The sequence below is a fragment of the Emiliania huxleyi genome (genome assembly GCF_000372725.1).
Source record: "Emiliania huxleyi CCMP1516 chromosome Unknown EMIHUscaffold_205, whole genome shotgun sequence".
Taxonomy (NCBI): domain Eukaryota; phylum Haptophyta; order Isochrysidales; family Noelaerhabdaceae; genus Emiliania; species Emiliania huxleyi.
In genome coordinates, this window is record NW_005200552.1 from 119,302 (window position 1) to 132,368 (window position 13,067).

Genomic DNA, 13,067 nt, shown 5'->3' on the forward strand with positions numbered 1-13,067 from the left:
CGGCGAGGGCGATGGCGCAGACGACGAGGACGAGGAGGGGCGGGAGGTGGTGGAGGAGGTGGCGCTCGACTTCGAGCATGAGCTCTTCCAGTTCGCCTCGGACCGGCAGGTCATCCGGCGGCACATCTCTCCCCATCTCTCCCCATCTCTCCCCATCTCTCCCCATCTCTCGGACCGGCAGGTCATCCGGCGGTACATCTCTCCCCATCTCTCCCCATCTCTCCCCATACCTCCCCATCTCTCGGACCGGCAGGTCATCCGGCGGTACATTGCGCTGCTTCGCCACTTTGCGACGCTGCCGCCCGAGGTGGCCCACGCGGCGTGCATGTTCCTCTCGCGGCTCGTCAAGCAGTGCGGCCTCGAGGCGATGCTGTTTGAGCTGCAGCATCTCGCGGTGTACGACGACGTACTGCAGAGCCCCGCGTCCAAGCTGCCGCAGCACAGGGAGGTGCGGGGCACGTGCGCCTTCGCCGCGAAGCGCTTCCTCGAGGTTGCGACCTCCCCAGATCTCCCCACACCTCCCCAGATCTCCCCAGATCTCCCCAGATCTCCACAGATCTCCACAGATCTCCCCATATCTCCACATATCTCCACATATCTCCGCATATCTCCCCAGATCTCCCCAGATCTCCCCATATCTCAGGTCGCGAGCCGCAACCCCCCCCATATCTCCCCACATCTCCCCACATCTCCCCATATCTCCCCATATCTCCCCAGATCTCCCCACATCTCCCCACATCTCCCCACACCTCAGGTCGCGAGCCGCAACCCCATATCTCCCCAGATCTCCCATATCTCCCCACATCTCCCCACACCTCAGGTCGCGAGCCGCAACCCCGCCCTCTTCGTCGAGGCGCTCTTCCACATCCGGCCGAGCGACTGCGAGCAGATCGTCGAGGGAGGCTACGTGCAGCGCGAGGGGAGGGGCGACAAGCGGCCTCTGCCGGAGGAGGAGGCGGCCGCGGACGCCTTCGACGAGGCTGCCGCTGTCTCCGACGCCGACGGCGCCGACGGCGCTGCCGCGGCTGACTCGGGCTCTGCGCGCCGCAAGGCGCCGCGCCGGGCGGCGTGGAAGGAGAAGGAGGACGCGCTGCTGCGGTACTGGCACCCGCGCTACGTGGGCACCACCCCCGACTGGCACCACGCTGTCGCCGGACACCTCGCGCCGCGAAGCGCCAACGAGGTCGTCCTCCACCCGCCCGAAGAAGAGCTCCGCCTCTCCCCCGAGGAATGAGAGTACTTACTCATCACCTCTTATTGACAGGTGCTCCACCGCGCCAAGAAGCTCCGCCTCTCCCCGGACGACGCTCCCGACTCGGGATCGGAGCCGTCCGCGCCGTCGCTGCCGCCGTCGCTGCCGCCATCTCTGCCGCCTTCGGACGACGAGGCTTCGGCACCTCCCTCGCTGCCGCCCTCGCTGCCTCCCTCGCTGCCTCCCTCGCTGCCGCCCTCGCTGCCGCCCTCGCTGCCGCCCTCGCTGCCGCCCTCGCTCCCGCCTTCGGACGACGAGGCTTCCTCCGACGAGGACGCTGCGATCGGCGCGGCACTGCCGGCCGCTAAGCGAGAGCTGGTTCCTCATCGTGAACCATTAATTATGGTTGACAGGAGCGGCACTGCCGGCCGCTAAGCGCGGGCGGCCGCCTGCGTCCCCCGTCTCCCCTCGCGCCGCCGCCGCTTCGGGGGCGGAGCGGGAGGAGGCGGCGGAGGAGGAGGAGGACGAGGAGAGTTCGCCGCTGTGCGGCACCGAGTGGCAGTGAGGAGTGACGGTACTCGACTCTGTAGGACGATGGCGAGCTGCCCCTCTCTCCGGCCGGCGCACCCGCGACCGCAGGTGCCTCTTCCTCTCCCTCTCCCACTAGCTCGCTCCTCCCTGTCTCGCTCACGGCCTCTGTCTCGCCATCGCTTCCGCGGTCTCTCTCACGCTCGCTCACACCATTCCCGGGCGTGGCGTATGCCACTGGCTTCTCACCACCCCTCACCACACCTCTCCCTTCTCGGCGCAGTCTCACCACCCCTCACCACACCTCTCCCTGTCTCGGCGGACGAAGGCGCCGACCCAGCCAGCGACCGCATTCACTGCATCTGCGCCGCTCGTATTCGCGCACTGTGCTCTCAATGCCGTGCTCCCAACCCCTGAGGGTGTCGGTCTCTTCACGCGAAAGACATCACCCCGGGCCAAAGACACGCACAAGCACAGGCCGTCGAGCAAGGGAGAGACACAGCAACGACAGTCAGAAGGCAGCACTGGGCCCCAAGAAGGCGAATGCGAGGGCGGCACCTAGCGCGAGCTTTTCACAGCTATGAGCTCACAAACACGCGAGTAGATCGCTACTACAGTTGAGTCAGTTAGGAGCCGTCCGACCCAGGCGACTCACACCCAGCTGGCCCTCTCCCCCTGCCACCTCCACGCCGCCTCTCTCCCTCGCCGCTCCCGCCCAATGCACTCCGCCGATTCACCCCGATTCACCCCGTAGGAGCCGCGACAGGCGCCGACTCGGACAGCGAGGCGTCGCCACGCGCCTCGACGGCCAGCGAGCGGTTCGACGCCTCGGATGCGGCGATGGAGGACGTCGGCACGATGGCGTACGCGGGCGAGCCGCCCCCGCCCTCGCCTCCACCGCCCTCGCCTGCACCGCACCGCCCGTCTCCGCCAAGCCCGTCTCCGCCAAGCCCGCCGCCGCCCTCGCCTCCGCAGCCACCCAGCCCGCCTCCACCCGCCGCCGCAAACTCCCACACCGCTCACCCACGCGCACTGGGCCTTGCACGTTGAATGCCGTGGCGCTCCTGCCTTGTTTGGAGACGTGGAGTCGCGAGGATTGCCTGCCCCCCCTCCCCCCCCCCCCCTTGCCCCCCCGTGAGTGTGAAGAGACGTTGCGCCCACCTCACCTCGCCTCCCCCGCCGCCGCGGAGGCGCGGCGAGATCGCTCGAGATCACCCGAGATCAGCCGAGATCTCCCCCGCGCCGCAGGAGCGACGGCCGCCGCCACGGCGGCGCCCGCCTGGGACGCCTCCGACGCGGAGATGGAGGAGGCGCAGACCATGGCGTACGCACCCGCGACCGAGGCTGCCGCCGCCGGAGGTGCAACCGCGGGCACGGCGGCGGAGGCGGCGGCGGCGGCGGCGGCGGCGGAGGAGGAGGAGGCGTCCCAGCCGGCGCCTGCCGCCAACTCGCAGCCCAAGAAGCCGCGCCGCCGCGGCGTGGTGCTGAGCGACGACGAGTCGGACTAACCCTCACCCCAGATTCCTCGAGGGGATCTCTCTAGCTTCCCGACTCGAGTGTCTGCCCGCTCGCGTCGGGGTGGCGGGGCGCCGGGCCGTGTGTGGGACGAGGCCGGGCTGGCTCTCCCACACGCCACCCACACGCCACGCTGGTGCCGAAGCAGGGCTCGCGCGGACCCCGCCAGCCGGCATGCCGGCATCGGAGAGAGTGCTTCGTGAACAGTTGCACTCTCCGATGTCCCTGTTCTCCCGAGGTCCGACGAATTGTCACCGCCGTCGCGCACGCATGTGCATGTAGACGGTCCAATTCACAATTGTTAAAACAGCGGATTTTTTTCTTTTCGGGTCGTATATAACTGGTCACCTCCCCCGAGTCCCGTCATACGCTCGCCAGACGTGACAACGCGTGCGTGGCCCATATTATTTAAGATTCCTCCGGGACCCCGCCCTCCACCCCGTTGACCGCGGCGCGGTGGCAGGATGCCTTGGCGCGGCGCTCCGCCTTCTGCCTCTCCGCCGCCCGCTCGGCGCGTGCGGCGACGCGTGCGCCTCGTGAGCCCGCAGCCCTGCTCTCTCCTACACCACGAAGTCGCCCATGCGCCTCAGGCCTCACACAGGCGCCCGCCCGCCCGGCCGGAGCAGCCCCCACGCGTCGCCGCAAGGCCGCTCGAATTGGCCGCCTTCCGTCCCCCTCAATGCTTGCCGCTCGTCCCCCCCCTCCTCGACTGGTTCCACTGTTCCGTGGTCAACGGGCGTTCGACCACACCACCGGCAAAGGCTACGTCAAGTCACAGCGTGGCCACTACCATGATGGGATCTTCACCAAACGCAACAAGTTCAACCTGCTTCTCCACGAGACATTCGGCGGCGGCTTCTCGCCGCCAGCAGTTGCAAAGATCAACCGCCTTGCGCGCAAGGCTCAACGCTCGGGCGTTGACCGCACCGCGTACCCTCCCCACTCCCGCCTCTCATTTGTGTCACACCACGCGGAACGCATCTCCATCGCTTCGGTGAAGGGGGTAAACCGTGCCATCCTCGATCGCCGTGCAAAGCTCGCTTCCGAGCTCTCACGCCGCGCGTAGGGCCCTTAGGGGCCTAGAGAACACAACCGCCTCTCTCTTTTCTCCCAGTAAGCTATAAGTACGTACATACATAAATTCGTTTTTTGAGAGCGCCTTCGTTGTTTTAATAATACGCCCATGGTCCCTGGTAGCAGTCACTCGCACACACACGCCGCACTGCACCGCGCCCGCCTACCGCCCCGCCCAGGCGGGAAAGAGATGAGGATCGCGCGCCTTGCTGGGGGGGAGAAGAATTTAAACAAAACAACTCTCTCTCTCACAGCATGGGGGGGAGAAGAAAAGAGGAACCTCTTACGGGGGAAGGACCGTGAGTTGACGGAAATCGGGGGACGCGACCCACTTCGCCACAGACGGTCCCGCGCCTCGCCGCTATGACCGCTGCACGGCCCATACCGTCCGCTGTGCAGCCGTCTTTGTCCGGAGTGAAAGGTCCAACGCGCTCGTCGGTGGCGGCTTCCCCCAATCTGTGTCGCGCTCGGCGAACCTCGACAGCGCCTTCGGTGGTATGCAGCTCTTTGCGACAGTGAGAAGCCTGGAGAGCAGCTTCTCTGCTGCTCACACGCTCTGCACAGTTGGCACAGCCCACTGTGCGGCTGCCACCAGCTGTCACAGCGATGGGCTCGCCCTCACTCGCCCTCACTGGCCCTGCCTCAGTCACTTGCACACGGGTCAGCCTGCCAGCCACGTATCCACAATCCACGCAAGCGTGGTCCGCGCGCATGGCATACAGGCGTTCGCCAGACAGCGCAGAGGCTAGGCGACGGAGGAGATGGGACAGCGAAGGAGGAGCCCAAACGCGTAAGGGAGGTGAGTTGTGCGTTCTTTTTCGGCACTAACACCGGTCGGTCCGCCATTCTGTAACAAGTCAAACTGTGAAAACAAAGGGGCCAGGGGCCAGGGACGGTGAACGTTCTTTTGGCCGCCACCCCAGCAACTCGTTCACGACCCCGGAGACTAAGCGTACTAAGGGCCAGGGGCCAGGGCTGGTAAACGTTCTTTTGGCCGCAACCCACGCAGCAACTCGTTCACGACCTGCGGATTAAAGGGTCGGGGCCGGGGATGGTGAACGTTCTTTTGGCTGCCATCCACAGCGACTCGTTCACGATCTCAGGCGATTACGGGCCAGGAGCCAGGACTGACTGGTGGACGTTCTTTTGCAGACACCCGAGCGAGCAAACGCGTTCGCGACGGGGCAGGGCGGAGGTCGTGAATGAGTTGCTGGGTGGCGGCCAAAAGAACGTTCACCAGCCCTGGCCCCTGGCCCCTTTGTTTTCACAGTTTTCACCAGCCGCGCTCTCGTGACGACACCGTCTACCCAAGCAGCGCCGCGTGAAAGAAATCCCGCACGGATGCCGCTGCTCGCCTTGCCCCCGGAGCTCGTCCTGCACGTGCTCATCTTCCTGCCTGCGCGGCGCCTGGCAGTCGCGGCGCGAGCAAGCGTGGTGTTCGCTCGCGCCTTGCCAGCCGTGGTCGAGGCGGCAATGGAGCGTTGCTCATCCGCATGGCCCACACTGCTTCCGGGCGAGAACGCGACATGGGCACTTCGAGCCGTGGAGATGCTTGGCGACGCTGGACGCGCGTGGCGCTACCTGTATACGAGCGACGTGGAGCTGCTGCTTCATCATCGCGAGTCGCGTGTGACACTCAGGCTATTGCATGACGACAGGTATGCTGACAGGCTGTCGCAGGACAGGTTACCGCAGGTGACCTGGTCGACACCTGCGGACGTGATGACTGGGGTCCTGCTAACTGGGAAGATCGACACAAGCTTCCTGGCGACGGAGCTTTCCAGCTTCCATCCACCATACGAATGCATCTTCGCAGCCCGCCGCGCGAGGGACGTGGAGAGTGAGGCACACGTGCGTGCGGCAGCTGGGTCCCCGCTCGAGCTGCTCGTGCGGCGTGCTGCATGCGGTGGCGTGGCCGACATCAGCTGGAGAGTGTGCCCCTGCGGCGCCCTCGTGTGGACCACGGGGCCGCGACGAGACTCCCGCGGGCCTTCTGCGCCGCATGCAGGCCTTCTGCGCGACATGCAGGTCCTCGCAGAGGAGATCAGTTCCCGAGACTCCGGCGGACCGTCGCGCCTTGCGCAACGCGCCGTGCGCAACGCGCTCGGGCTCCGAGGCGCGCCCGAGCAGCGTGTACACGGCTCACTCTCAGCGGACGGCTTCCGAGTGACCCCTGGCGGCAAACTCGTGCATGAGTTCCCGCCGGTCGAGGAGAACGTGATCGCGTTCCTGGTTGAGATGATGACCGATATGATGCACCCAAATCAGCATGGTCAGCTTCACCCCGTCATCCCTCCATTTGCCGTGTCGCCGGTGTGACTTGGCGTGCATTGCCCGCGGCGTCGTTGTGCAGCCGGACGGGGGAGCCGGTGCGTCGTGCGTGCGCCGTGCGTGTACGGACATCGGTAAATTACTCCGATAGTGATTAGTGTTGGAATGGCAGGGCCGCGGAACCCCAAACTCGTGTCCTGGGTCCCACGCGCTCCGCGCTCCGTTCCGGCGTCAAGCTCGCTCCGCTCTTTTACGGCCGCTCTTTCACGCCACATCACGCGTCGGGCGACGACGGTCGACGCGCGGCTCGATGATGCTCTTTAAATTCTTTGGACCCACGGTCCCGCGCACACCGACGCGTACCCGCACAGGGGAGGTCGCCAGATCGGCTCGATGATGCGTTCCGAGTCGGGTTCGAGCACGCAACCTAACGCCACGGGTTCCTTTCCCGCGTACGCCCAGTGTACGCCCGCGTGCTCCTGCCAGCGCACGCGCGTCCGCTGCCGTGCCCATGTCCTCTCGCAAGCGCGCCCGGACGGCTGTGACGACACCGGCTACCCAAGCAGCGCCGCCCAAGGTCGCCATAAGTGGTGGCACGGCGTACACGGAAAAGTTTGTGACACTGTGGCAGCAGGGCAAGGCCAGATTGCACTGTGAACGCTGGCGGCAGCGCCTTCGAGGCGCACCGCATTGTGCTGATGGCTGGCTCCGACTTCTTCGACGGCGTCTTCTCCTCCGGCATGGCGGAGGCTGGCTCGGCTCAAGTGACGCTGCCCGAGGTGAATTCCCCGAGGTGCCCGCCGCTGCCTTTGAGGCCGTCCTCGCCTACCTCTACACAGGTCAGGCGGCAGTGACGGAGTACCTGCAAATCGCGCCGCTCTTCGACTCCGTCGCCGCGTGCCTCGAGGCACGCCTCACGCCGGACAATTGCAGGGGGAGTGGTGTGACTGCTCCTGTGGTGCGGGCGACGGCTTCTGAGGAAGCCGTCGCCCGCGCCTCGCCTGTTGTCGCGTGAATCGTGTCGTGCGACCGCCTTGCGTGTAAAATTCTTTTTTGTAATATTCTTTTTTGAGCTAACGCAGACTCGAATTCTTATTCGGTGTACCTGTGTTAGTGCCAGTGCGCGCCAGGTGCGAGGATTTGCAAAATTCTTATTCGGCCAGCCGATGGCGAGTGTTTGCCTCTCTCTCCTGCTCTGGCCCGCCGCGGTGCTGCCCTCCGCCCGCGTGGTTGGCCGCCGCCGCCTCGCGCTCTCAACCGCGGCCGCCCTCTCCGCCGCGACGCTGCGGCCTCGGCGGGCGGCGGCCGACCGCGGCAAGGACCTCTACACGTCCGACGGAGCGCTGCTGCAGAGCGGCGGCGGCGTGGTGCAGGACGCGCTGCTGCCGCAGTTCGATTCGAGCGGCGCGCTGATCGTGGGGAACGGGTACTCCGAGGAGACCGCCTACCGCACCGTCCGCTCCGGCCCCGCCTCGGTCGAGGTCCTCAAGGGCTGGGTCTCGACCGACGCGGGCGGGCTGCGAGACCCGGTGACGGGCAGCGCCGCGTCGCTTGTGCGGATGAGCGCGCTGCCCACCGGCGCGAGCAGCATCGCCGAGCTCGGCAAGCCCGAGCAACTCCAGCTCGTCTCCTCCCTCGGCCTCGAGGCGGGGCTGGCGAAGGCGACACTTCCGAGACGCTTCCGAGACGCCTCCGAGACGCCTCCGAGACGCCTCCGAGACGCCTCCGAGACGCCTCCGAGACGCCTCCGAGACGCTTCCGTGACGCTTCCGACACTCGTTCGAGCGACACGCCACCCTCTCCTCTGCCATCCTTTTTCAGGCGGACCTGGTGGCTGCCGCGCGCCGCACCGCCGACGGCGCCGCTCTCTCCACAGCCGCACAACTGTTGAGAGACGCTCTTCACGCCTCGAGCCGTGAACAGGCGTCGTCTTTTACGACTACGACCTGGCGCTGCCGGCGACAAAGTGCGGCATTGCGTGCCGCCGCCGCCTGCTGCGAGGCCGGCTCGCCGCTCAAGCAAAGCGGTGGGAGATAGGTGCGACGACACGCTCGCCGCCGCTTGCCTCCCTTCCCTCGTCGTCCTCCTCTCGGCGTGTGTGCGCGATAGGCCGCTGCTGCCGCGGGGCGAGAGAATGAGTTCATACATCGACCGTCTTGACTGGTTGGTTGATCCATCGTCAGGCAGCTGCACGTGCTTCGGGTGGACGCTTCCCCCGACGAGTGGCGCCGCGCCGGCAAGGCGCTCAAGGCGCTGCGATCGACCTTCGCCGTCGCGGCCAGCTGAGGAGAGCTTGCGGCGCCGGGGTTCCGCGCGCGTCGGTTAGTACACTCGTGCGGTCAAACGCATTTTTTGTTACATTTTGCCGATGTGGTAAACGAGCAGACTGCTCCGCCTCTAGCTCTACGGCTCTACGGCTTTAGGCAGCCTTTAGCATCTAGCATGGGGTAGCAAGTAGCATTGACGCCGTGGGGCTCACAGCTCACACTTTGCCCGTGTCCGGGTGTGGAGATGCGAGGGTCGCCCCCCCTTCGGCGCTTGCCCCACCCCACTTTGTGTGTGTGTGGAGAAATTTACCTTACATCTTACCTTGTACCTTACCCTTTCCGTCATCCGGAACACCTTCCTTGAGACTAGACACTAGTTGCAAATACGGGTGGTGTGACAATGACCACTTTTTTGTGATGTCTATTTGTCCGTGTTGCTCCGCAGCCGGCGCTCGACTTTAGATGTGATGCCGAGCTCAGTCGCCATTCAATGCGTTTCGGCCCGTCGCATCTCGGCTCGCTCTTGCCAGGCGGCAGCTTGTGCCTTTGCAGTCGCCAACGCGACGCTCCCTGCAGCCGCTCCAGACGCATAGCCACTCTGCTCACCTTGAGCAAAGGCAGCCTGTACGCTCTTGCCGACCTGAGCCTGCAGCGCGACCAGCTCCTCTTCCCGCGAACTCACCTCCCGCTGTAGGGATGTGGCGCGAGAGTGAATCTCCTGCCTTGCACGCTCGCTCTGCGCCAACATCTCGCGCCGGGTCGCCTCGCTATAAAGAGCCAGCACTGTCTGCGCAGCCTGCAGGGCAGCATCGGTTTTCTTTTTGAGCCGATGGTGCTTCCACTGATTGCACCGCGCCTCGCTGTGCTTTCGTGAAGCCGGGTGGACGTGGGGCCTTCCGATGGGACGCGTCCAAAGTGACCCATCCTGCAGGACATGACGACCACCCACCGCTTGTGCAAGCGTGATCACGCGCTGCTGCACTGGCTGCTGCACTGGCTGCTGCTGCACCTGCGCCGGGGCGCGTGTAAACCCCTGCCACCGCGAGTGCGGCCGCGGCCGCAGTGGTGTAGGCGGACAGTAATGATGCCGCGCGGGCGGAGTGGCGGACACGAGGACGCTGCCGTCGGACGAGGGGTTGCTATCGTACGCAAGCACGAGCCGTCGGTGACGCGACGGCGTCATCACCGTTGGCCAGCATAGAAGCGCGAAAACCTGCCCGTGTGTCGGATGCGTCCCCAAAAACTTGTAGCGCTACATCTTTGGACACACACCGGCGGGCGCTTTCGAGGCGACCGGCAGCATTTTTTCTAGCCACATGGACCTTTTTGCGGCACGATAGCTGGGCTGCAACATACGTGTACCTACACTCGACTACAGCTACGACTGCAACGGCGCGCAGCGCCGAAGAAAATTTTCTTCTCGAGCGGCGGCCGGTGTGGACGCCGTTGTTTCGCAGCTCGGTCGGGGGGGGGCGCCCCTGCGTTTCCCTGCGGTCGGTCGAAAATCATTTAGTGCGCGCACTTGTACGGTGCGGTCAACGCCCGAGCTTGAGCCTTGCGCGCGGCGGGCGCTCTGTCATGTATGCGGCCGCATCGAGGGGGGACCTCGCGCGCATAAAATCACTGCACGAGAAGGGCGTGCCGCTCACCGCCACTGCCAACGACGGCAGGCAGCCCATCCACGCCGCCGCTAAGGGCGGCAAGCTCGAGACGGTGCAGTGGCTGCACGAGAAGGGCGTGCCGCTCACCGCCACCGACAACGACGGCTGGCAGCCCATCCACGCCGCCGCTGAGGGCGGCAAGCTCGAGACGGTGCAGTGGCTGCACGAGAAGGGCGTGCCGCTCACCGCCACCGACAACGACGGCTGGCAGCCCATCCACTACGCCGCAAGGTGGGGCAAGCTCGAGACGGTGCAGTGGCTGCACGAGAAGGGCGTGCCGCTCACCGCCACCGCCAACGACGGCTGGCAGCCCATCCACGCCGCCGCTGAGGGCGGCAAGCTCGAGACGGTGCAGTGGCTGCACGAGAAGGGCGTGCCGCTCACCGCCACCGACAACGACGGCAGGCAGCCCATCCACTACGCCGCTGAGGGCGGCAAGCTCGAGACGGTGCAGTGGCTGCACGAGAAGGGCGTGCCGCTCACCGCCACCGACAACGACGGCTGGCAGCCCATCCACTACGCCGCAAGGTGGGGCAAGCTCGAGACGGTGCAGTGGCTGCACGAGAAGGGCGTGCCGCTCACCGCCACCGCCAACGACGGCTGGCAGCCCATCCACGCCGCCGCTTTGGGCGGCGAGGTCGAGACGGTGCAGTGGCTGCACGAGAAGGGCGTGCCGCTCACCGCCACCGCCAACGACGGCGGGCAGCCCATCCACGCCGCCGCCAAGTTCGGCAAGCTCGAGACGGTGCAGTGGCTGCACGAGAAGGGCGTGCCGCTCACCGCCACCGACAACGACGGCAGGCAGCCCATCCACTATGCCGCCAAGTTCGGCGAGCTCGAGACGGTGCAGTGGCTGCACGAGAAGGGCGTGCCGCTCACCGCCACCGACAACGACGGCAGGCAGCCCATCCACTACGCCGCAAGGTGGGGCAAGCTCGAGACGGTGCAGTGGCTGCACGAGAAGGGCGTGCCGCTCACCGCCACCGCCAACGACGGCGGGCAGCCCATCCACGCCGCCGCTGAGGGCGGCAAGCTCGAGACGGTGCAGTGGCTATATGTGCAGGCGCCGCAGCAACCGCTGCCACCGGCAGCGGTGGCTCTGTTCGTCGCGGCTCTTGCTGAGGAGCAGCGGGCGAGGCAGACTGCAGAGGACGAGAGGACAGCTGCAGAGCAGGCCAAGGCTGCACAGAAGGCCGAGGTGGCAGAGGCGCAGCAGGCCCAGAAGGCGGCCGAGCACGCGGCGGCAGAGGAGCAGCGGGCGAGGCAAACTGCAGAGGACGAGAGGACAGCCGCGCAGCAGGAGCTGTCACGGAAGACCGCCACCCTGGATGTCATCAAGACAGCCATTGCTGGCGACGCCGCCGGTGGGGCCTCTGCACTTGTTGGCACTTCCTCCGCAACCTCTTCCAAGGAGCCGCATGTCGAGACGGAGGTGCGCGTCAAGGTGGAGATCCCGTCGATGAGCGCGCAGTGCTTTCCTCGGTCCATTCTCGTCCTCTGCTCATCAGAGGACTCGATCGACCAGATCGACGAGGTCAAGGAGATCCTCAACGCGTTTGATCTCATCGACCTCTCGCACCCAAAGGCGTGCAAGTACCAGGCGGTGATGTGCACGACCATCGCTGAGGCGGAGAACTACCACAAGGAGATGCTGGAGGGCTGCCGCCCGTCGCCCGCGCTCGTGCACCTCATCTGCCACTCGAACACGTCGTCGTCGTTTGAGTTCGACCAGCCGATGCACTGGAAGCGGCTTGTTGAGATGTTTGCCGGCCCTAGCACGCACTTTTTCCTCAACTCGTGCAGCAGCTATAAGCGCAAGGGCTCTTTCATGGCCGACGCCACGAAGTGCCCACGCCCGCCCGCGAGCGTGCTGGCGTGGAGGCCGACGGTCTACAGCGACGACGCGCTGCTCGTTGCCAAGGCCTACTACGCGGAGCTCACCAAGCCGGACGGCCACCGCGGCAGCCTTGCGACGCGTGTCATGAACCACACCAGCCTTCAAGGGGTCAAAATGCTCGTCGAAACCACCAAGGACGAGCCTCCAGAGCGGAGTCCGACCAAGCTCCTCACCCAAGGCTTGTGGGCGTGGCCGAGCGAGCGGGAGGCGGCCGAGCGAGAGGAAGAGATCCGGGAACGAGCGGCGAAACGCAAGGCGCCGGCTGCCGCTGGCGGGGGGCACGCCACGAAGACGCCACGCCCACGGCGCACGGGGATCGCGCACTGAGATCACAGCGTTTTAAGCCAGGCTTCGTCAGGTTAGGGTTAGGGTGTGCGGTGTGTGGGGAGAATATACATAGAGTAGGTCATGCGGGAATCGGATTCGGAATTCGGATATTCGGAAACGCGCGGCCGCGCGGGGCCCAAAGCGCCCCCGAAAGGAATCATCGGTTTTATGATTATCGAGATTCAAATAAATATATCCAACATACAAACCGGCCACAACGACACCGAATCACAGATTTAGAGACGGAACTCTTCGGAACGGCTCCGGCAATACTGAAGAATGCACGAGGCGCGGCGCGGCACATCTCGGAATGGGGTACGGAAGGAGACGCGCCG

The 13,067-nt window shown here is 65.7% G+C and overlaps 4 protein-coding genes across 4 annotated transcripts in view; all 4 read left to right on the plus strand.

Annotated features, from left to right (window-relative positions):
• EMIHUDRAFT_114028 (hypothetical protein) overlaps positions 1-3,228 on the plus strand; it is a gene marked incomplete at both ends in the record, with an annotated part of 6,238 nt that extends 3,010 nt beyond the window's left edge. The window contains 5 exons of the mRNA XM_005781215.1: positions 254-490; positions 821-1,183; positions 1,265-1,570; positions 1,783-1,831; positions 2,969-3,228. Of these exons, the coding sequence (XP_005781272.1) occupies positions 254-490; positions 821-1,183; positions 1,265-1,570; positions 1,783-1,831; positions 2,969-3,228 (1,215 nt within the window). The remainder of the gene's footprint in view (positions 1-253; positions 491-820; positions 1,184-1,264; positions 1,571-1,782; positions 1,832-2,968) is intronic.
• Positions 3,229-5,916: 2,688 nt separating this feature from the next.
• Positions 5,917-6,727, plus strand: EMIHUDRAFT_366100 (hypothetical protein). The gene has a single exon (XM_005781216.1). It carries the CDS (start codon positions 6,032-6,034, stop codon positions 6,626-6,628), a length of 597 nt encoding a protein of 198 aa, XP_005781273.1. The 5' UTR covers positions 5,917-6,031; the 3' UTR covers positions 6,629-6,727.
• Positions 6,728-7,091: 364 nt separating this feature from the next.
• EMIHUDRAFT_234519 (hypothetical protein) lies at positions 7,092-7,595 on the plus strand (the record flags this gene model as incomplete). Its single annotated transcript, XM_005781217.1, has 3 exons — positions 7,092-7,196; positions 7,261-7,344; positions 7,425-7,595. 3 exons carry the CDS (start codon positions 7,092-7,094, stop codon positions 7,593-7,595), a joined length of 360 nt encoding a protein of 119 aa, XP_005781274.1.
• Positions 7,596-10,773: 3,178 nt separating this feature from the next.
• On the plus strand, positions 10,774-11,484 carry EMIHUDRAFT_55485 (hypothetical protein; the record flags this gene model as incomplete). Its single annotated transcript, XM_005781218.1, has 1 exon — positions 10,774-11,484. A coding segment is annotated over one exon (711 nt), but the record flags the coding sequence as incomplete, so codon positions are not given.
• Between the last annotated feature and the right edge of the window lie 1,583 nt (positions 11,485-13,067).